Raw genomic sequence first — 24,758 nt, 5'->3', positions numbered from 1 at the left:
ACTTAACTGCATTTTCTATCATATTCAGTAGTAACATTGTAAAAAGACATTGTTGTACAGATGTGTTTATCTCCATTTTTTCATGTCTGTAGCCGTGTGAGCATGGGTCCCAGGATTTCCGAAAACAACAATGTGCTGCCTATAATGATGCTGCCTATGGAGGAAGATATTTTAAATGGTTACCTTACATAGATAGAAAGAATTCCTGTATCTTATACTGCATAGCAAAGGGAACTAGAACGGTAGCCATGTTGTCTCCTAAGGTTTTAGATGGTACAAGATGTAAGGGAGAGACGCTGGATATGTGCATCAATGGCAAATGTCGGGTAGGTATTGATTCCATGTCATAATTAATAATTACCATTGATATAGTGGAAGGGAATATAGTTACTGTTATAATAGAAATTAGAAAAGTGGTATCAAGCGTTCTAAAAAGAGTTCATGGACTACCTTAAGAAAATCGTGTATTTCTAAATAGAATTGTAGCTATAGTTTAACGTAGCTAAATGATGCAAATGTCACACGGTTTCCCCCGTAATCTACATTCGTACTGTTTGTTAAAAAGGTCAAGTTTAAGCCACCATACATCTGGGTTATGGATCAGAAACGAGAACTTATGACCAACATTCGTCCCAAACATACCAAGGTACCCCAAGCTTCTGTTACACCATATCAATCTTTATCACAGACAAATCAGCTTCACCATAGCAGTGATGTTTCCGCTTTAAGCATCATTGTAATCTAACGTTTAATATACGATATAAATCACATACTGTAGCTCAGATGACAAACCGAAATGTCAATCAATCTATTAATCCCTTTAAAACACCTGTCACAAGATACTTATCGTAGCTTAATCTGATATATTCTCTTTGATGATAATAGGATGCGCATCATTTACGTATATCTAAAAAATTGAAGGCTTATCTGTTTTTGACTAAGGTAAAGGGTAATAGTTTTGAAAATGGATCAAGAAATTAGATCTAATTTATCAAGAAATAATATTCTCCATCTTCTATTGTTTTCAGGACGTTGGTTGTGATCACGTGCTGGGTTCCCAGTTAAAGGTGGATTCGTGCGGTGTATGTGGAGGAAAGAATGTTTGTCTACAACACGGTGCTGTGGGGAGATATCAATGGGTGGAGTCGGGCGTGTCTGAATGTTCGGCCACCTGTGGTGTAGGTAAACTTGATTATTGTCAGTTTTTTTTGTTAGGAATCATTATTTAGAGTGACAGCCTGGGATCGGAAAGTGACTTCGTGATTATTTGAACTTGACGAGTGTATAAATTGTAATATAAATAGTTAACATATGGCGAAAGAATACATGGTTTGGTGTACAGATATCGTTCCGTTTAAAATGGCTTTAAAAACCTCGATGATCGTTAACCTAGCCCAACTTTGTCATCTGGTCGCAAACATTGGGCTACCTGTCCTCGAATGGGTCTATTTTCCAAGCTGACCTGACCGTCCGAACAGTTGGTTTTAAAATCTCAGGCTTCAGCTATCTTAGGGAGGGCATGTACATTTCATTATCCTCTCCGTCAGCCAGTTAAATTAGTTTCTTGTATAGTCCGTATATACGCTGCACTTGGTTATTAAAACAAAGTGTGAAATAGCTTTATTGATGTCCAAGACAATCTTACGAAATACAAATTGTAGTGAATGAATTATGTAAAATTGTACAAAACCAGGTGGAATCGCCATAGGTAAAATGTTCCATAATGAATTGAAATATCACAATATCAGCAAATAAACCGCTACACAAAAATTATAAAATGTCAACGGTGTTCTCGTAAGAAAGCTGTTTTGCCATGAAAAGAGCTGTTTTGCCATGAAAAGGTAAACATGGACATTTTTCATCCATTTTAAGATTTAACGTTTAATTTAATTTTAAATACCATGTGAAAAATGAAAACCGGAAGTGACATAACTATATTTAGATGAGCCATGTTTTATGTTGTTTTCGTTCTTACCTTTTAGGTTTTGAAATATGAAACGTGAAATGATAAAGATCTATTTTCCGAGACGTGAGCTTATATCGTTAAAACAAAGAAAGTTTTGCTTCGCTTGAGATAATATAAAATCTTGTTGAATAGTTATATTTGACCAGATCCATTGACATCTCCACTCGGCACCCACCCAGTTTAGTTGATAGTAATCAAATGTACATAAATTACTATGCTTTCAATACAGTCCGTCAGCACGTCAACCCTACCATGTTCAAATAGTATCAGTGGTGTTCCAAACGTTAATTTAACCATGAAAATACGCATAGGTATGTTTTGTAAACTGACATGACGCTCATTAACAAAACAGACTATATGATAACATGGAGGTTGATAGATACGGAAGGCGGTACCAAATATTTGCGGAAGACTTTTTCTAATAAACCTGCGGTACTGTCATCCGCCTGCCAATCACCATACATGGCAACGACCTTTACATACGACATTTTTAACATTTTATATCCAAAGGTCATCAAACGTTTATCGCCATGTTTTTTACGTTGGTATTATCATTTTTACTCCCATTTCACTGAACTCGACAAATATTCATTCAAATAATCTCCTTCACACATTCTAGTTATTGACAAGCATCAAACAGGCTCCAGATTCTTTCAAATTCTTCCCATCGTTCTTGTCGCGTCGCGCCATCTTTAATTTTGACTTTACTATGATTTGTTCTTTAATAATATATAATTGACAGATTGTGGCGTATTCGTTTTTTTCCTTTTGCTATTTCAAATTTAACAATATAATGAATTGTGATTTCTATAGAGTTCTGTATTGAATATAACAGACGGGGACAGACTTTGCTCGATCAAACGAATGATATAGATAATTATGATGAAGCTTGGATGGGTACAAAGGCCTCTTATCAAGCATCATGTTTAAAAGTGTCAAAAGTGAAGAACACTGTGAAAAGCTACCCCTGAAATATCTTCTTTTAATATTCATCTGTCGTTAGTAACTCGAGACTTCGACGACAGTAGCCCAAACTTGGTAGCTTGACCACCCGTGCACGTTCGGTCCACATAAAGATTGACCGTCTAATGACCATTGTATAGAGTGTCTCCTTAATCACTTCACACTATCTCGGTTTTACTATAAAGCTTTCTTTAATGGCGTATCGTTAAATGATTTAGTTTGCTTACTCGTGTTCAAGTCTTATCGACATAGGATTGTTGAAAAACATGCTTATACATACATACATCAACTCGGGCTTGATATTTGAACTTGGTCTATATTTTACAAGAAACTGGGATTACTCATATGAAACCAGAATTTTGTTATCATATCACTACTGCACCGACAAAGCATAACGAAGACGGACATATGCTATGCGGTGTGACTGTGATCAGGGTTTTTTCCCCGCACATCGGCGCTACGAGGCCTACGGCAACAAGCACGTACAAGGGACCACGGTGTTTGGACCCATACAAACGACTAGGAACGGTTCCCTGTCAGGTCCCATGGCAAGGAAAATACAGGCTGGGAAATCCCTGGGAACTTTCTCGGCCAACAGCGGGATCGAACTCTAGATCTCCTTGTTAGTAAGTCAGTACCCTACTCACTGAGACTCCGAGGCTCCCGATCAAAAAACCCAAACGATATGTGTCATTCCAAGTTCATAAATAGCAGCCAGAAAACACGTTTGATTTTGATAGATTAATATTGGTTTGGGCATAAAAGGACAACCAGTTCATTAGGTAAGATTTTACCTTGAAGCCACAAGTCTAAACAACTTTCCAAGTCAAATAGAGACATCAGGGAACATAATAATAAGTTTGTCATAACATAATTAGTAATGTAGATAAATTCTAGTACTACCTGGAAACGTTCAGTAAATTAAATTAATCCAATAACTTAAGCAAATACCCCAAATGACTTTATAATGATACAAAGCCATTGACCAATTTTCTTATATCTGAATATTTTATCACATATATACCTATATGAATAAATATATAAGACATAAATATTGACAGTTGACAGATTGTTACATACCTATGTCTATATAGATAAATCTATAACATAACAATGGCAACAACAACTAAAAGGAAGTTAATTGACATGAATGGGGTTATGGTTAATGATAAATGAAAAAGTAATGATATTGCCACAGATTATATCAACATTAGCAACAAGTTAAAGAATATAAATCACTATTAGAAATTATTATAAGTTGATAGAAAATCATTTCAAATTTAAATCTGATGTCAAAATCTTGATTTAGATCTTCAATATTATCATAAAACATCAAATAAGGGTTATTTATGAGCTTGAAAACTATTAGTTTTAATATTTATATTAAAAATTCCCATCTCTTCGGTTTGGCACGTAACTATAATATCGCGGTGCAGTGTTAGGTTTAGTTCCGTTCGTTACAAAATATCGATCTTGGCCTTGGCACATTTAAAGGAGCTAAATCTCTAACTCAATATTGTCCATGATATTCGAAATTTAAAACTCGAATTATAGTACAATTTTAGTCTATTTCATTTAATATTGTTGTTGTTGTTGTTAAAATATAGGATCCTTATATACAATATTTAAGACAAAATGAATATTTTAAAATCAGTACACGAGTCGTGTACCTTACGCATATAATGGTTTCGAGTGTCATTTGTAATGAAAATACCCCAGAAAACAACGTGGAAGTACTTAGAATGTACTAAGCACACGCAAACGAATAGTGTTCAATTGGTACTGTTCACGTATTTCACCGAACATAATTGATTAAAAAAAAATTACAATAACAGTTTGAGAAAAAGGGTGTAAATCACTTTATATACACCCATTTTACATTAATGTGCTTTTAGACTTATTTTCGTCTATTTTAAAGAGAGATACAGTATACGCCAAAATGATTCTCGGAAATGGCTGCAATTAGCAAATAACTGTTTACTTGATTTTGATGTATAAATTGTTGCTACTGGCTCCAAATTTTGTATGCCGTTAACACCTGAAATTTGGAGATACACAAACTAAGTACCATACTAAAAACGTGTAGCCATTCGCCGTACATATCGCCTTAACCAACCTCGTAACTGGGCTATCCTGTCGCCTCTAACCTATGAATATTTACCACAACCTGACAGAAAATGTTAATTCAAACTTTCTTCTTCGATATAGACAAAACAATCAACACAAATGGGTTTGCAAAAGGGGAGGAAAGGGTGGGGTGGAGGTGGGGGGGGGATTGGTATAAAAAGACGAACTAAAAATTGAATTTAGATTTAAAAAAGTTTTTATGAAAATGTCACAATTCCTATTTTTCCACGGTAAAAGAAAGCTGGCTATAGGAAAATATTTTCCAAAATTAAATTGTAAATGTTTGACTTGCGCCATATTACAAATTTCGATGAGTTCTTTAACCACATGCAATTTTTCACCGACACCGAAAATTTCACGACCCTACGAGTAGTTGCTGAGAACATAGAGAGTTGGAAAATAATAGCCATAATCTGAAACAATAATATGAAACCCTAATAAAAGGTAAATCTATATACCTGTAACGGTGACTGGATTTCACGGGCAAAAGTAACGGTCGATCAGTTGTTTCGAATTGAATAAGGGTTCCCTGAAATCGGTTACTTATATTCTTAAATATTCTCAATGTGGATCGTGGATTGGGATATGCCAGCTCCACCACGTATAACAAAGATGGCTCAACCTACAGAACTATACTAGAAGTTTATAATTGTTTGATTACAGGTTATCAGGAGAAGTTATTTTCGTGTAAAGACAAACTTCACAGCAGAATCGCCAAAGACCAGAAATGTTCCAAATCACCAAAGCCATCTAGCGTAAAGAAACAGTGTTTTTATAAAAGATGTCCACCATCGTAAGTTGACTATTTTGAAATAGATATCTGCTTTATTGTCGTAGATTTCACTGTCTATTAAAAACTACATGATTACTAATGTCTTTTTATTTACCCCAACCCCAGAATGAAATGGAACTTGACGTCCTACTGTTCTGCTCCGATTGGGCTAATGATTGCACATTATTTTCTACACCGAATTCTAGTTGTCAAATATAAAAAAGAAAACGAACAGAGTTCCCAAAAAACGTTGTTTTAAATAGATTAATTTACTGTTTAGCAAATAATAGGAATGCAGTAATAACCCGAGAAAAAAAACTCTAATACGACAATTATATCGCATTATATATATCCTGCATGAAACTAATTAATATATGATTGTGAATAGGCTCATAATTTCTAGGTGGCGCGTTGGTCCATGGCACGATTGCACGAAGACATGTGGCGGAGGGATATCTACAAGGAGTGTTGTATGTATTGATACATTACTGGATAACAGGCAACGGACACTTCACTACAGTTTATGCCCTAGTCCAAAACCTACCAATAAGAAAGCATGTAACACAATGATTTGTCCTACATGGTATGCTGGAGAATGGTCGCCGGTAAGTATAGAACTACTTTTCATCCAATCAATCCAGAATCTGATTTTGTATTTTTGATTATTGAGAAAGGGGACATAATTGATCTCCTCTGATACTATGAGATGAATTTAAATCACAGCATCATCCGACATCTGAAACAGGCATTATGCAAGAGCTAAATCTGCCTATTGCAGGTCTTTGTTTAGGTCTTAATTGTAATACGAGTTATAATTAGACATTAATTAAATTGCCAAGGCCATAATCAACTCTCGATGCAATAGGGTGGCTCCGATATTAAGTAGATTTACCGTTAAAATGGATAATCGAAACTGATCTAATCGTATCTAATGCCACTTTAAGCAACCGAGCCTGTCAATGTTATTTTTATTTTATTATTCAGTGTAGCGTAACATGTGGTTGGGGAGTACAGAATCGTGATGTTGTATGCCGGGATGAAGGCAATACATTCTGTAATGATAGTATCAAACCTGAGACTAAGAAAAACTGTACTACAAACTTTCCTTGTTTTGAAACAGGTAAGAATCTACACAATGTAGTAATCGTGATGAGCAAAGTTTACATATTTAACGACCTGGCTATGTTACGAGAAATTTAGAAAAAATACTAAATGCATTTCAAAAGGGTGTCATGTGTTGGTTGCTGGGTAAAAGGTTACACTCTGAATAAAAGGTAACCAAAATAAACAACCAATAATATAAACTCCTTTTCTCGTTCCCCGTCTTCATTAGCCCATTCGGTACAGGTACAGAAAAGTGGGACGTTTAACCTTATTTCATTCATTCCTTTTCTCGTTTAAGTTTCACATAAATTTCAATCCTATAAATAATTGAAATTTTGACAAAGCGGCATGGTTTATATTTATTGAGTTTATTATAGTCGTTTACTAAAATAAAAGATGGAAACTCGACATTAGGTTAAAAGAGACATACACTAGCGGACACATGAATATATTGAACACCTTAAAAATTGTATCTTTGACAATTATGTATTTTATTAACTAGTGTTGCTGTATTTTGAATAGGGAGCCACGGTGGCTAAGTCGCTGACTTGCTAATCTGGAGGTCGCAGGTTCGCTCCCGGTGTTGACCGAGTAAGTTCATCGGGATTTTCCGGCGTGGTTTTCCCTTGTCAGTGGTGAAGGACGTAGGGCATGATATGGACAGTTGACTGAGGTCCCGTGTACACATTGACGTGCACCTAAAAGATCCGTTGATAGTTGGAATTCGATATGAGTAGGCCGTGGCGCTGCCCGGGCAAAATTTCCCTCATAGCACACTGTATGGCGTATGCCCATCTTCATTAGCCCAGTTGGAGCAGAACAGTAGGACGTTAAACCCCATTTCGTTTCATTTCTGTATTTTGAATGTTAACGCGATCCACTTTATTATGTGAATTCTAAGTTTGGTTGTTTGTGAAACATTATTCTTTTTAATAAGTGATATTAATTTTCCAAGGACGTTATAAATACTATTCAGCACTTTTCGTCCTATTATTACCATATATTTATACTAAAAAATATAGACAGTCATAGATTCACGTCTCAAGTATAGATTCACCTTGAACGTGTGTAAGGTGAATTAATGTAAACTAAGATGTTCTTAATTACCTTAATCCACGTGTCTTATCAGGCTAATCTACCTGGCTTATGTTTCTTCCATTTTAGACCGAGCAAAAACTTGTTTTAACTCTTAAAATCCTTACAGTTTATATAACTCAAACCATGTTGGAAGGTTGAATGAATGGTATGCTAACATGACAGAAAAAAATGAAAACACACCACAGAACATGTGTTAAAATCACGTTTGAATGTTGAAAGGATTATTTTAAGTTTTTTAGACTTTCCAAAACGATATGAACGTGTATTAAAGCAGTATGGGGTAGATCTGTGTGGTATATATGCACATGGAATTTGCATGTTTCTTTCTGTATTAAATACTAACGTGTGTATCTTTATAACACGTGTTTATTCTCTAAAACAATAAAGTTTTAATGTATCTGTGTTGGGTTTTGTTATTGCAGATGGCCGTTATGTAGCTGAACACGATAAAAAAGGTAAAGTATCGTTTGAACTGCATACCATCCCCTTTTCTTTTAAAAGAATAATCCCTACTGTTTCCAGCCATTGATCTTGGTGGAATCTTGTAGCGATACTTTTGTACTCACTGGTTCAGAAATTACGCCCGTTCGGTCTACGACGTGCCAACATCTACCTTTACGGTAAAGTAAATATCAACATTTCAACAAAAGAATGAGAGCCAACAATCTACCCCCCCCCCCCCACCTCCCATATCCCCGATCCCCCCAAAACCAAACGACCAAATGATCATTTGTACTTGATAACGATAAGAGAATACTTGTCGAAACGTCGTGCTATATGTGTATAAACCAGTGATTGTATTCCATATAAATTGTGTTGTGTTTTTAAATCGATACAGTTGCGTAGAGTATATCTGTCAAGAAATTGTGTATCTGGCTTGAACCAATATAGTTGCTTGATCATCAACTAATGCCCATTGATCTGTATATTCATGAGAACCGTCTTCATCTAACAAAGTTCTATATATCTGGAAGGACTTTGTACTTTGTATCTATCACCGATCAATGTATCTCCATGAACACTGTGTATGTCCAAGGAATCTGTATTTCCAAGGACTCCATGTAGCTGCCGCGGACACTGTACATTTTCAAAGACATTGTCTATCTGTAGGAATACCACAAATCTTCCACGAATAAAATCAAGTTTCTTCAGTGAAACAAGACTTCTTCCACCAGTCCTAATAAAAAAATATTTATATCAATGAAACACGGGCGTATCATGGATTATTTGCCATTGGGAAATAAGGGGGAGGGGGGTATGGCCGAATGGTTAGTGCGTGCGCGTGTTGTATCATAAGGTCTGTCACTGTCATTGAGTCAGCTGGCGTGGTTTCAATTACCCGGTTGTTCGTAACAAGTAATAGGGTCTCCTGTCCAACCTCGTGGGTTTTCTCCGGGTCCTCCAGTTTCCCCTCCACTGCTAAAGACCCCTACGCTCAAGCGAATTATTGAAGTAAAATTGAACTATTCTCTCTCTCTCGCTCTCTCTCCCTCTCTCTCATTGGAAATACATGTATGTTTCCTATTTAAATAAACTGTTGTTCATCAGCAAATCGCACATTTGTAATGCAGGCAATTATTCATCATTAAAAAACATGAATTTCTAGAAACCGTCCCAAGGCTACACACTATTTTTCAAGGTCAAATTCTGGAATGTGAATATTATAAACTCCACCCGAGATCTGGACAATCTGTTTTAAGCATTGCATTAGCATGTTATGTTTGGCTACAAATAGTCGCAAAATTCATTCATTGCATATCTCAGATAAAAAAAATCTTTTGTAATTATACCCATACATTCTCTTTGATATTTCATTGAAAAGGATTTCTCAACCCGCTGTCTCATAAATGATACACAATCCTACAGATATGAGTAAATTATTAGCATACCTGGAAATGTAGACGAACATGTAACATCATGTTTACAAGATGTAGCTTATCCAGATTTCCGTTATTTGACTAGTAACAGGTGTAAAACTCATCAATAATCACATAGTATATATAATGTTTATATTCTTACTTATGTATTTATCTTATAGTCTTTCAATACATATGTATACCACATTCATAACTGATTTACATATTTAATGGTGTGATGAAAAAATAAAACACATTAAGTTTTTAAAGTTAACCTTTATGTACGCAATAAGCAATTAGTCAGCTGTCTCATGTTTCATACATACAATAGCGTCGACTATTATACTCAAAAGATTATTCAAGCGGACAAAAACATGTGTTGGTTTAAAGGCGAAATCAGATGCTTAATATTTGAATTTGAACGAATCGGAAATGACCCCCAGGCCCTGAAAAAGCAACATAGCAACACCCCCCCCCCTCCAAAAAAACCCAATAAACCCAACAAAACCTGCAATCAAACATTAATAATTTTCGATAGTATCTGTTGGTTACATGACGTTGTATACGATTTTATATTCATTAATTCTTTTGAAGTCAAAATATTTTGGATTATATACATTGACTAGTATTTCAAAGATTGTTGATGCATTCCACTATCTTTACAATATTCATACATCGGGGTATCAAGGTTAATACGTATAGACTTATTATTTGATCAGTTAATATACATGTTTTAGAAGTTCAAGAAATATCATTAGGCGAACTAAGACAAGCTGCTATTAAAGCTGATAATACAGAAGATGATGATTCAATCGTCCACGAAGATGATGTTCAAGGGCATGATATGAGTTCGCCAAGGTAAGTGTTCTTGCAAATGATACCTAAAGTATTTTGAGAATGTCTACCGGCCCCATTCGTAATCAACCTGTGATCTGATCAAATCGCGGCGATTTATTACTACTGAATTTTAATTGAAACAGGTATTATGTAAGAGCTGAATCTGCCTGAAGTTTATATAAATTATTAATTAGACATTTATTAACACGACAAGACTATAATCAACCTCCAATGCCAACGGATGGTTCAGATTTTAAGTAGATTAATGATTTATTTTAAAAATGAAGTTGCGAGGCTAAGACTTGAATGACCAGTACGCTGGTTACGATCAATGCACACAGCTTGCCTAATCTACATCCATTGATAACTTAGCTCAAAATAAAGTAATTTGAATGAAATTTTCAATTATTTATTTTTTAAATATTATAGCCGTACTTTATCTAAATCTTACCTAATGCCCCTTTAATGTATTTTCGTCCATTAGGTATGTGGTATCTAGTTGGGGACAATGTAGTGTAACATGTGGTACTGGTATAACAAGAAGATATGTCAGATGTCAGGTCTTTCTATTATATCTACAAGCTATAGTCGATTTAGCTGACTCTGAATGCGAAGGTAAGCTAAAAACTACACCGTTTCTTCCGTTTTGGAATTCTAGATTAAATGAACATGACAGCTTCCGTGTTGTTGAAGAATGAATTTTATATATATAATTAAAGGAGCTAAATCCCTATTCTGTGGCACCTAGAAGTGGACATAAATGGGTCGCAACGCATATAATAATGTAATATGAATGTATATAAACTGATTTACATTCAATCGTTTCTGATTTTACTGTAATTTCTAATCACCTATGTTCGGCGAAATACGCGAAGGGTGCAAACTGAATGGCACTCTTTGCCGTCTGATTATTCCAGTCTACTCCGGTAGTCTTCCCTTGTGGGATATGTTTAGCCTCGTTCATCGTGTCGCTCATTATAAATGGCGCTCGCAAGAATTCTGGCACGCGATTGGTGTGTCAAGTTTAAAATTTTCATTGTGTCTTAAATATTGGATACCAGAAAACAATCTTTTCACGGTAAGATATAACACCATCAATGCTGATTTAAATTGACCAATAAGTCGTGTTCGCAATGTTGTGGAGTGTGGATGATACTGAGTTAAAGACTTAGCTACTTTAAATATGATATGTTCTGTGAGATGAACATGCCCAACAAACTTTTGTTGTTAAAACAGTTATAATAATGAAAACCCTTGGAATTATAACGAAATGGCTATCTTCTTAGTGACTTCGTATTTAGAGTAATATAATCAAGAGCAACGGCTTTACCAATCGGGTGTTTTTGTATATGTCTACTACATATATAATTAATCTTTCAGATTCTAAACCAATAGAAACTGAACCATGTATCCAGAACCCATGTTACGATGATTTTATGTGGAAGGCATCAGGATTCACTGATTGTACTAGAAGTTGTTTAGGAGGTGAGCTTATAACAATTACGTCAATTATGTACTGGTCACACATCACTCTGCAAGAAAATTTATATTCTTTATCAATTTATACCTATTTATAGAGTTATTGACCTTGATTTTGTCATATAATTTTGTCAACGCGTCAATTTTAGAATACAGTACATCTATACCGATCTAGCTTTGTGTAAATTTAAAGATCCAATGTGAAATGAGATTTATGGACCATACGGGCGACATGGCTGCTGTGGGCTTGTGTTTCTTGCTTGTATCTTATCTTTAAGACTGCCCTATTATAATCTAAAAGCGGAATGATTTTTGTATCAGGTACTCAGGAAACCCATCTTATCTGTGTTCATAAAGTCAATGGATCAATGGTACCAGATGACTTTTGTGAGGAAGCTCCAACACTTGCTATAGAGAGAAAAATATGTAACGACTTCTCATGTCCACAAAGGTAACTATTATCTGATAATTTACATGTATCTTGGAATCACTGATTTATATAACGGCGGATTACTTTAGTATTTAAACTGAATATGGGTCCAGTGTATCTAATGAAATTTAGATCTAAGGCATTGTCAAATGGTCGTTATACACGGGGCAGGATATGTCTACCTATTCTAAAACACCCGATACCGGCTTCTAATTTTGGGAGTTCGCACAAAACATTTTTGCTGTATTTTTGTGTGAGCAAACATACCTTATCAGCATGATTGTAATGTCCATTGTAGTGTTCATGAAAAAAAGAGTTAATAATGCAGCAATGCCAAATGAAATATATTTCTTTGGCTTTATATTAATAAATGAAAAGTGATGCTGGGCTGTGAAAGATTAAGGGATAGTTAGCTTGGTCGTGGATTTCGAGTCTACATAGCGCAGTGGTGTTGGGGCTCAATCCAAGCCATTTAAATACAAAAGCACAAAATAAATTGTTAGCTTGGTGGTATTATCAAATACGTGAGAAATCGTATCAGATGTTCCAGATAAAGGAAGCATAACCTACAGAATGTACAATCGATATTTATAGATGGCGTATTGGTGACTTTGGGGAATGTTCAGCAACATGTGGTGGTGGTCTCATGATCAGAAAAGTAGAATGTATACAAGAGTTTAGCCATGGTTCTGATAATCTACTCAATCTACCAGACTTTATGTGTGAACAACCAGTACCAGAGAGGGAGAGATCATGTAATGTTCAACATTGTCCAGCATCATGGACTACAGGACAGTGGTCAGGTGTAAGTATCCGTAAGCCTATATATATATACTCTTCAAAAAAAGTAGGGTGTATTCAGAAACAATACAAAACTGCGGAAATGCACTACTGTTTTTATTAGAGGTAACAGGCCAATTGCCTACACATGAACATAAACAGTCTTATCAGACGGCCCCATTTTTGTCTTAATAATGAATAATTGCTCAACCAATCCTCAGACATTCAGCAATTCGTCGTGACATGCTCCTAATCAACCGTCCAATCACGATTTGGGGCAATCTGACCCACTCCTCTTGCAGTGCCACGTCCCCCGATTATGTCCCAGACATGTTCTATAGGGGAAAGGTCAGGAATCAATGAATCATGGCTGGCCAATGCATATGGACAATATGGTGACGCTGGAGGTAGTCATTCACGACACGAGCGCGGTGGGCACGGGCATTGTCAACTTGAAATATGAAAAGTCAACCTGCACGTTGAGCAAAGGGCAGAACTATCGGTGCCAGGATGTGGTCACGGTAGTACACACCAGTGACCATTCCTTGAACAATATGCAAGTCAGTTCTGCCAGCCACGGCGATTCCACCTTACACCATAACGCGGTCGTCGCGCATGCAAATGGACTGCATGCAGCCGATTTCTAATCGTTTGGGGTGTAACTCGAATTCCTGTAACTTGGTACAAGTTTACAGAAAGCTGATTGGCCGTTTGTCCTCGATTTTGTACGACCTGTGTACGAATATATCGATCCTGGGCTTGTGTAGTGGCTCTAGGACGACCTGAACGAGGTCTATCATCAGCATTGTGTGTTTGTTGGTACCGGTTCCACAGTCTGCTGATCACAGACTGTGACAAATTAAGCATGTTGGCTACTGCTCGCTGTGTAGAACCCATTTGAAGCATGCCAATAGCACGTAGACGTTCTTCATGTTGAAGGCGTCTCATTGCAAATTAAACGTAACACACTAAAGCAAAGATACGCTAAACAGTAAATCATATGCAAGAACCGATAGAAAAGCAAACATGGATAGGATAAACCAGCACGCGGCAGTTTCCATCAACCCTTCTTTGAAGTGTCAAATTTGACAATGAACCCCTCCCACGTGTATGGCGTTATTGCGTGTCCCTTGTGCGCAGCTCAGTGGTTCTGTTGGTTCATCTGTGAACATACACTCAAAGCATGTCAAGTGTCCATGACTATTTATCATATCACAACCTGCATAGGTATTTTCATTTCAATATCCCCTACTTTTTTTCAAGAGTATATATTATAAACTTTATTTATTAGTGTATCTGTATCATATAATACCACGGAAAATGCCCTGTATGTGGTTTAATAAATGAAGTCTTAATAGCGAATAAATTGAAAGCATAGTTTCTTAAAGACCAAAATTCTTATTCAAGCCATCTGTCAGTTATTAGTGCAGATACAAAAAGCTTTTCGGGTTCTGCACGAAGTGCAAACACACACTCAGCTCGCATAATATATTAATTCTTGGTAAGGATTTAACTATTAGAGAGAGAAAGAAATGGGCTTTAACGTTTACTCGACACAAACTAGGTCATTTCGGGACTAACATAAGGTTTAGTTTTATTTCAATAATTCCCTTGCGCGTAGGAGTCTTTAGCAGTGGGGGGAAATCGGAGGACCCGTAAAAAACCCACGAGGTTGGACAGGCGACCCTATTCCTTGTCACGTACAACCGAGGAATCGAAACCACGCCAGTTGACTCAATGGCAGACCTTATGATGCAACGCGCACACGTTAACCATTCGGCCATCCAAGCTGCTTTAACTGATAGAAAAGGGCATGGTGTTTAATACCATACTTGTCTGCACCAACCGGGCTAATGAAGACGGGCATATACTGTGTGCTGTGAGGAAAACTTTGCCCAGACAGCGGCGCTATACGGCCTACTTTTATTTCGAATTCGAATTAACAAATGTTATTATACGTGAACGACAATGTGTTCACGGAACCTTGGTTTTTGTACTATCCGAACGACTAGACGCTTTTCCTTGCCAGATAAGGATTTTCCCAATTATGAAAATTTTAACTGCTTATTTTTTTTTTATATCATATCTACTACTATTTCATTTTAGTGTTCCGTGACGTGTGGTGAAGGAATCCAAATTAGACCAACCCTCTGCCAGAAACATTCAGCAGGCGGCAAAATAACAGATGTCAGTGATACATTGTGTAGGCCAAGTGAACGTCCCGAACAATCCCGACCTTGTAACGAAACAGTCTGCCCACTTGTCAGGATCAAACAGCAAAGAATTAAGTTCTTTCAACTGAATAAAATGTCAAAAATTCGACTAGTCGTTGGAACCAAAGCATTCCTCTTACCTGGAACTAACGTTATTGTTCGATGTCCTGCCAAAGGATTTAATAAAAGAATGATATTGTGGTATAAAGATGGCCGGCCAATAAAGAAGGGCAGACGTGTAAACATTTCCGGAAAGGGGAACCTAAGACTTAAAAGAATACGCCCAGACACAGACGCTGGGACCTATACATGTTATGCTGATAGCGTATCGGCAAATATAAACATACAGTTTAGTGAATTAATAGACATTTTTCAACAATTATCATTCAGGGAAGCATTAAACACTAAAAATAGTGATAACAAAACTCATTTCTATAAGGACCCCTTTGATCATAAGAAGAAACCATTAAATATTATTGTTGGAGAATGGTCTTCGTGCTCCAGAACGTGTGGTGGGGGAAAGCAACGTAGAAATGTATCGTGTGAGATCATCACAGACAATTATTTTGAGATTCTACCGTCTCGTGTGTGTAAGAATGCTGGAATGGTCTTACCCTCAAATGCTAAAAGCTGTAACAGAGATATGTGTGTTCAGTGGTCTGTGGGAAACTGGTCCAAGGTAATTTCTTTAAACGTCCTTTTGAAAAGTAATTAAAAGTGTTTCATTTCGGGTGTAATTTTTACTTCAAAACATATTATTAACACTTTTACAGCCAAAGGAACCGGTATAGCGGTCTGCCCAAAATGACGCCATAACCCGATCGGCCGCTTTTCCATCCACACGTGGCTTTGTTATTGTATAAAATATGTCCGGAATCCGGAATTGAACAAGAAAATCAATGACCAAGTTCTGGACTGGTCTGAACACATAGCAACGCAAGAATAAAGACAAGTTAATTGCCACAAAGGCCCAGATAAAATGTCCCTTTTGCTTTGAATCAGCTGCTTGTGTCCAAAAATGGATGATTTGAATGGAATTGAAATTTTTATGACATAATGTGGCTTCAGCTACCGGGCCATGACGCCATCCCCACCCTCCCATCCTAAATGCTGCATATAAACTTTATTTTCTATTTTTCAGTGCTCTGTGGATAATTGTTTTAGAGAAGGCCACGCCCTACAGTCAAGGACTGTCAATTGTACCAAAGAAAGTAACGCAAGAGTAATTGATGAAAACTTATGCAATCCTTACACACGTCCGTTAAATAGTCAAGAATGTACACTAGATTTATGTAAACCTTTATGGAATACTTCAGAATGGTCGTACGTAAGTATAAACAATAGAATTTAGTTAACCTAATTACATGCAGCGTTCAGCATTTCCTGTTTACGGTAGTGTTTTGTCAATTAAAACTTTATCTTTATTCAGTGGTTTATAATGAAAAGCAGTTAAAATAATACCGTAAATATGCAGAGTTCTGTTGACAGTCTTTATTACAATTCTGGGTGTAATATTATGAAAGGAATCGTAAATCTAAACCAGGAATAGCTGAAATAAGAAAGCATTCTAATTTGCAAGGTGGTCTCTTGGACCTTAAGTCATGACAAACGTACTACGGAGCGTTTAAACGTGCATTAGTTAATCGCATTTGCAGTTTAAAATGGGGGAAAAAAAATTTATTTGAGTCAAAAATGAAGGTTTTATGTTTTGATTTAGTACGTCTGGATTTTTTATTTTTAGATATAACTTGGTTAACATTTGTACGGTTAAGCGGTCGACCTAAATGCAGGAGTTCTTGTTTCTAGCTGGTCCAGTAGATTTTAATTCGGTTATGTCAAAGTCTGCCCGCCCGCACAAGAGTTAAATATTGTCATAGCCTTTACCAGACTGGTAATATACTATTCAAAAAAAGTAGGGGATATTTGATTTTGGGGGCATAATACTAAAATATGCAAATGACTACGAAAAAAGTCACTATAGAACCTAACAGAAGAAACATTTCCAGTTACATGTGACGCCCAAACGCACCAATAGCTACCGCATGGAATGCAGGTGATGCTTGGGATCATCATGGGGGTCCAACCCAAGATTTGCACGACTCTGACTTTGAATGTTACAGTCATTGTGGCATTGAATTCCAGGGTGGAAACATCAGTTTAATTGTTTTAGTGACCAGAAAACAAATTTTGATATGCGTCGGCTTACCCAAAATGAAAGGTTACGTGCCCTTGGCATGCTACAGATCGGCACAACACAGGCGGTTGTGGCGCGGACGATGAATGTTTCTCAGTCTGTCATAAGCAGGCTATGGTCCAGATACCGTGATACACAATCTGTACAGGACCGACCACGCTCAGGTCGACCAAGGGCGACAACTCAAGCCCAGGATCGATTTATCCGTACCTTGGCCTTGAGAAATCGTGTCATCACAGCAAATCAGATCAGCGCTCGTCTTCAAACAGACACTGGTGTGAGAGTGAGTGGCCAGACGATTCGGAATCGACTGCATAGAATCACCTTCGCGCCCGACGTCCTCGCGTGATCCCTTGTTTAAGAGATCATCACATTCAGGCAAGACGTCGTTGGTGTAGGGATCATCAACACTGGGATAATCGACGCTGGAGCAATGTGATGTTTTCAGATGAGTCAAGGTTCACTGTTGATTTTTTGGACAGACGTAGGAGGGTGTGGCGTCGTCGAAACGAGCGCTTCCAAGACGTTAACGTCATCAGACATGATCGATTTGGGGGTGGTTCTGTTATGGTGTGGGGAGGCATCACTGTTGCTGGAAGAACGGCTTTACATGTTGTTGCAGGGCGTGTTACAGGCCAGTACTACCGGGACAACATCTTGGCAGTCCATGTTGTGCCGTTCGCACGACGTCATGGCCGCCGTTTCATCTTCCAGGATGACAACGCAAGATGTCACAGGGCCAGGATCGTTACAGGTTACCTCCAACAACAGAACATCACCACATTACCTTGGCCAGCACTGAGTCCCGACCTCTCCCCCATCGAGCATTTCTGGGACATGCTTGGACAGAGGTTACGTCAACGTCAACAACGTCCTGCCAATGTCCAAGAACTTGCTGCTGCGTTGCAACAGGAATGGGACAATCTGGACCAAAATGACCTTAGACGTCTCATTAGGAGTATGCCACGTCGGATCAATGCTTATTTGGCAAACAGAGGAGGATTTACCCGTTACTGACTTGGTTGTGATGCTGTGGTAACTTTGCTGTTTGACCCCGGGTATCATTTTACCCTTATAATGGTCAGTCTGTGCCTTACTTAGTCTAACGATCATTTGGAATAAATCGATGAATGTGAACTTCATTTCATTTTGTCATTTGTTTCTTCGTCAGTTTCATTAGGTGACTTTAATAACACTTAAAAATCAAATATCCCCTACTTTTTTTGAATAGTATAGTTAAACCTCAGATTGATTGCGTAAACTACATGAACATTAGCATATTATATACTATATTCCAGTGTGTTGCAGATTGTGGTGAGAAGGGATTTCAATCTCGTATGTTAACTTGTACTTGGTCAGTAAGTGGTAAAACAGCTGGCAGAGCTTGTGCTGATATGCTCAGACCTGTAGTTATGAGAAAATGTACAGCACAACCATGCTCCCAAGGTAAGTCGACAATAATAAATAGCACATGGAGCTTGGTCCATCATGGCGTCTCCTACCTCATTAAGTTTCCTGATTTACTTGTCCAAATGTCCAATCTGAATTCCCCAGTGAATTCCTTTAAGGTAGGAGAGGTTGTTTCCCTTTAAGATGTAGGACTGGGTAATCTTTGGTGATGAATCCAACTTCAAGGAAAATCACTGAACAATCTACGTTGATGAAATATTTCGATGGGATGTCGTTTTATTCTTTCACTGTCTTTGACAAACGAAAGATGTGAACTTAATGAAGCTACATAGATATCTAATGGCCACAGGTTAATTAATTTGTATACTCCAGTTAATCAAACCGGAAGAGGCATAGTGGTCTGTCATTGAGTCACGTGGCGTTGTTTGGACCCCTAGCTTAAGGGTAACATGGAGTAGGTTCGCCTGCCAAGGCTGGTGGGTTTCGAATCCCCGGTTGTACGTGGCAAGGAGTAGGGTCGCCTGTCTAACCTCGTGGGTTTTCTCCGGGGCCTCCGGTTTCCTCCCACTGCTAAAGACCCCTACGCGCAAGCGAATTATGTAAATAAAGTTAAACCATATGTTAGTCCCGAAATGACCTAGTTTGTGTCGAGTGGACGTTAAACCCCATTTCTCTCTCTCTCCAAGGCTGGTGGGTTTTCTGCTAAAGACTTTCCACGGAAGTGAATAATTGAAATAAAATTTACCCGATGGTAGTCTCTAAATGGTATAGTTTGTGTCGAGTGGGCGTTACCTAATCCTCACCCACTCCCTCTCAGTCAATCCATCGCCGAAATATAGTCTTCCCGATTACTAGGCGAATCTCCTATGGTCAATTTCAACATAATATTTTTCCTCCCACTGCTAAAGACCCCTACGCGCAAGCGAATTATGGAAATAAAAATGAACCATGTTAGTCCCGAATCGACCTAGTTTGTGTCGAGTGGACGTTAAACCCCATTTCTCTCTCTCTCTCTCTCTCTCTCTCTGTCTCCCTCCCTCTCTCTCTCTCTCGGGGACATCTAAATATGATATATAAATTTAGTTACATTTATTTTCTCGCTGAAAGAGATAGACCTATTGCCCCTTAAAAGTGTTGAGTCCATGTTATACCATTATAAACAGGATCTGATCACTTGTCTCTTTTCTCTTTCAGAATGTACTGATAAATATGAGCATTGTAATATTGTGAAACGTGTGAACTTTTGTGACAATTCTAGATTTAAACGAACATGTTGTAAAACATGCACGACAAATTCCCGATCTTGATGACATCATCAACTAGTCTAATATATGGTATTTATAATGAAAGGGACCATGTTCAAATTGGTGATCGGTAAAATTTCTGGAACAACTAAAGTATCATCGTAAAAATTTGAATGATTTCGCTGTGTTCAATATGGTGGAAGAACCAAATACAGAACCCGTATGACGTGTCCAGAACGGGAAGTAACTCTGCGTTACCTGTAGATCTAAATATTGATATTAATGAATTCTTATATCATAATTATAATTCAGGGATAATTTTAAGGTTATGCCTTAACTTTACGAAGTGTGTGTGTGTTTCTTAGTGCAATTCCTTTGCTGCATAGGGAAAATATCATAGACCTTTTTTCATAAAATATTCAGTAAAAATGGAGCAATTTGATATTAGATGTTTTATATTAGATGTAATTAGTATGAGATATTATATCAGTTACTTTGAATGTTCCGGGTCTTGACAGAGGCGTGCAGAGGTATGTCGGTGCCCGGGGCAAACTCCTTGATTGTATGCCCAATATAGGGCTTGCACTGAGAAATGTGAGAACTGGAGAGATTTTAAATTAAAAACAGATGCAATAAACTTTTTATTCAAAATAAATCAACCACAGTAATTAAGTATTGGATGAATGCCCCTGGAATGGGTGCCTGCCCCCACTTGGTTTTGGAGATGCCTTACTAAAACGTCATTACTAAATTAATTGTTTTCTTATTTCATAAAGCTGTGATGTTGTTATGAAATCCTGTCACCTAGGTTCTCTTCTACTGTGGGTGGTGAAGGTTGAATTTCTGGAGTAGCTTACTTTCGAAAAGCCTTGGTATCCCCAGTGATCTCATTCCATTCAATTCCACTATACCCTGGGTTAATCCATAGGGTTTCCACGATTTCAAATTATCTGCCCTGGTCTCGATTGTAGCTAAACTCTACGAACCAATCAAAAACAGTTTACAAACCAGTCTTACTAATGAAACGGCCTTCGTTTCGTGTTCGTTTTTTATAAGGGTAGGTAACCCTATCCATGTCCATTTACTGAATGATTTATGTAAATAATGTATATATTTCTAATTCATTTATATTTAATCTGTAGTATGTTTCACTGATTCAAATATATATAACATCTATATGTTTGACTTTTGTTATTATTATTACTATTCGTTCTTTGTCTGAAATGTTCCATTCTGTTATGTTTATTATTATTGAACTTATATTGGCAATGTCGATAAAACTCTTGAACCTACATATATATATACACACACCTGTCTGGTCTTCATTAATATATTATATAATAGTTGTAATTTGTTGTTAAAAAATACGCATTTAGCATAATTTGGACTTCTCTCATTTAGGCTACCATCTGACTAATTCCTATCCTTGTCTCTTGGTGAGAGTTACTTCCCTTTGTCAACTTCCTTTGCAATTAATTGGACTTCTCTCATTTAGTCTACCTTCTGACTAACTGACTAATTTCTAACATTGTCTCTTGAAGGGGAGCCTTTGCGTTTTGCTTACTTTACCTGAGGAGAGTTACTTCCCTTTGTCAACTTCCTTTGCAATTAACGATTTATGGGATTGGTCAATAAAAATAGCACAATCATCAAGGGCAGATGACTTGAAAACGTGCACCCCCCTCCCCTATAGATTAACCCGGGGGTTAGTGGAGTAGAACGGAATGAGACCACTGGGGATACCGGGGATGATTTTCGAACAAAAATTGTTATCATCTGTCATTTTAATTGTTGGGTTTTTTTACATATTTTATGTAGCTATCAACCTCCTTTGTACGTTTCCAACACATTTTATGTATATCATTTCTCCTAAGGATATTTCAAGAAAGGGTGCTAAGCTCAAAGAATGCTTCTTAGTATTTTTTGTTTGTAGGACACGCGACACTGTTAATATTTATAAGTAAACTGTGAATGTTATTTGTATGTATATGACTCGTTAAACAAGGGTATTGTTATTTATCTTTGTGTTAACATAAGATTGAAAATTAAATGTATTTAAGTTTAATATATTGGTAATAAATATCTATAAAATATATAGTTACTGTATCACTGGAGTACCCATAGTTACCTTCAAAACAAAGGAAAGACTACAGAAAATTAAACTGAGCTGTCGGTCATTTCATCATGACATCACCAGGAAACATATTACAGTTCAAAATGGACACCATTATTTAAAAATCCAGGAATCTTATCTTTGAATTTGGCTGATATTAGTTAATCCTTAAATTCACACACTCGCCATAAGTTGATTTCTCTGTCAATCTTATTAAAAAATATGTTTATTTATTACCCTAACTTATAATATAGTTGGTGTGCACGTAACAAGATAATCACTCAAGAGAAATGAATACAGACCGCCATTGATCTCTTATTGACGTGAACAGTGTTAGTTTCACCAGATCTTATCATATTGTTGTCCCCCGCCTTTCGAAGAAAGCAGGGGACTATTAAAATGGGTTCGTCCGTCTGTCTGTCCGTCCGTCCGTCCGTCTGTCTGTCCGTCTGTCTGTCCGTCACACTTTTTGGGACACAATAACTCTCCTCCTAATTGAGCTAGAATGTTCAAACTTGGTGTATGTGTTTATTAGGTCAATGCCTTGATGGAGTTCGAAGATGAGCATTTTCCGCTTAGGGTAAGCAGAGATAAGCAATTTGATTGGTTGATGCTTTGGGACACGATAACTCTCTTCCTAATTGGGCTAGAATGTTCAAACTTGGTGTATGTGTTGATTAGGTCAATGCCTTGATGGAGTTCGAAGATGAGCATTTTCCGCTTAGGGTAAGCAGAGATAAGCAATTTGATTGGTTGATGCTTTGGGACACGATAACTTTTAATTGAGCTAGAATGTTCAAACTTGGTATATGTGTTTATTAGGTCAATGCCTTGATGGAGTTCGAAGATGAGCATTTTCCGCTTAGGGTAAGCAGAGATAAGCAATTTGATTGGTTGATACTTTGGGGCACGATAACTCTCTTCCTAATTGAGCTAGAATGTTCAAACTTGTTGTATGTGTTGATTAGGTCAATGCCTTGATGGAGTTCGAAGATGAGCATTTTCCGCTTAGGGTAAGCAGAGATAAGCAATTTGATTGGTTGATGCTTTGGGACACGATAACTTTAGTTCTAATTAAGTGAGATTGATGAAACTTGGTGTATAGTTTCATTACAGTAATACCTTGACTAAGTTTGATAATGAGCATTTTCTGCTCAGGGTAAGCAGAGCGATACGCAATTTGATTGTTAGACTATAAGTAAAGATATACTGTTTGATTGTTCAATACTTTGTAAAAGATAATTTGTGATAAATTTATATGTGTCCTCTAATTATTTTCCCATTTCGGCGGGGGACATCAGCCTCACTGTTGGCTTGTTGACTATAATGGACACCACTAGGCGAATTCTTCTCTAAGTTTTCGTTGGGCTGAACGCATTCTGACATAGAAAGGACAACATCTGACATTCTTTTGCACTAAAACTGAACTAAAAAACAAAACACATACTCGTATTAGGCGACGTTTCGACGAGTATTCTCTCAACGGTATCAAGCTGTAATGACATAGGATACTGCTACGTCGTATCAGTTTCATATCACTCATCAAAATAGTATTTCCATGGTACTGTTAGAGAAGGCGTGGAATAGGGTAGGCTGCAGTGAGATTTTCATTACGAATTCAGATCATCATTTGTTGTTTGTGGTGTCTGTTTATTGTGTCTTGTCCGTGGGTTTGTGTGTGGTGCAGCCCTCTACACTTACTAATACCTCTAGATGGGAAAAGGGATATTATAGCTATAAATAAGCAATGTACTGCCATGCCTAAAACCACGATGTATATATCTTTTAATGCTACATAAGCATTTCATACATGAATAAGACTTAAATTTAGAAAATCCACCCCCTATCGCAAGCCTATTTATTATCAAAGCCTATATTGAAGACGTTAATTGGAATCATAATACAATGAAATATAATTATGTTACATGGTACCGTGTACTATAATACCCAACTTTGAAACGGTTTAACGTTACGTTAAATAGTTTTAAAGGGGCCTCCTACGAGAATAATTTAGTTTTATCTCACCAGTCGGAGGGTTTTTTTTAAATGATAATTCATTCTTTGTACAGATATTTGATTGGAGATTTGTAATTACTCTCAGTATGTTAAAGATTTGCACAAGAGCATACCAAATAATTACGTTTTAGCCGACAGCCCAAAAAACATTCAATG

At 37.2% G+C, this 24,758-nt stretch overlaps 2 protein-coding genes across 5 annotated transcripts in view; both read left to right on the top strand.

Moving 5' to 3' along the window:
- Positions 1 to 10,091, top strand: part of LOC130012466 (ADAMTS-like protein 1) — a 42,583-nt gene extending 32,492 nt beyond the window's left edge. Inside the window, exons 4-9 of one of the 4 annotated variants that reach the window (XM_056100469.1) lie at positions 93 to 326; positions 1,029 to 1,182; positions 5,720 to 5,849; positions 6,217 to 6,433; positions 6,813 to 6,948; positions 8,453 to 10,091. In XM_056100469.1, the coding sequence (XP_055956444.1) occupies positions 93 to 326; positions 1,029 to 1,182; positions 5,720 to 5,849; positions 6,217 to 6,433; positions 6,813 to 6,948; positions 8,453 to 8,559 (978 nt within the window). In that variant the 3' untranslated portion in view covers positions 8,560 to 10,091. Of the gene's footprint in view, positions 1 to 92; positions 327 to 1,028; positions 1,183 to 5,719; positions 5,850 to 6,216; positions 6,434 to 6,812; positions 6,949 to 8,452 lie in introns of those variants that run through there. The other 3 variants (XM_056100470.1, XM_056100471.1, XM_056100472.1) reach the window with 3 other exon arrangements.
- Positions 10,092 to 10,548: 457 nt separating this feature from the next.
- On the top strand, positions 10,549 to 22,549 carry LOC126818902 (protein madd-4). The gene is made up of 9 exons (XM_050546550.2): positions 10,549 to 10,744; positions 11,208 to 11,338; positions 12,104 to 12,208; positions 12,524 to 12,653; positions 13,227 to 13,437; positions 15,519 to 16,304; positions 16,767 to 16,952; positions 19,118 to 19,265; positions 20,424 to 22,549. The coding sequence occupies exons 1-9, from the start codon at positions 10,731 to 10,733 to the stop codon at positions 20,534 to 20,536; spliced, it is 1,824 nt and encodes a 607-aa protein (XP_050402507.2). The 5' UTR covers positions 10,549 to 10,730; the 3' UTR covers positions 20,537 to 22,549.
- The last annotated feature ends 2,209 nt before the right edge of the window (positions 22,550 to 24,758 follow it).

Source organism: Patella vulgata, chromosome 4 (genome assembly GCF_932274485.2).
Source record: "Patella vulgata chromosome 4, xgPatVulg1.2, whole genome shotgun sequence".
Classification (NCBI taxonomy): domain Eukaryota; kingdom Metazoa; phylum Mollusca; class Gastropoda; family Patellidae; genus Patella; species Patella vulgata.
This window is presented reverse-complemented; position numbering and strand designations above follow the sequence as displayed.

Bases quoted from the DNA above. Each gene is read 5' to 3' on its own strand.
- LOC126818902 (XM_050546550.2), top strand. The intron at 12,654-13,226 runs GTAACTATTATC...CGATATTTATAG, and splicing joins GACTTCTCATGTCCACAAAG to ATGGCGTATTGGTGACTTTG. The intron at 16,305-16,766 runs GTAATTTCTTTA...TCTATTTTTCAG, and splicing joins CTGTGGGAAACTGGTCCAAG to TGCTCTGTGGATAATTGTTT.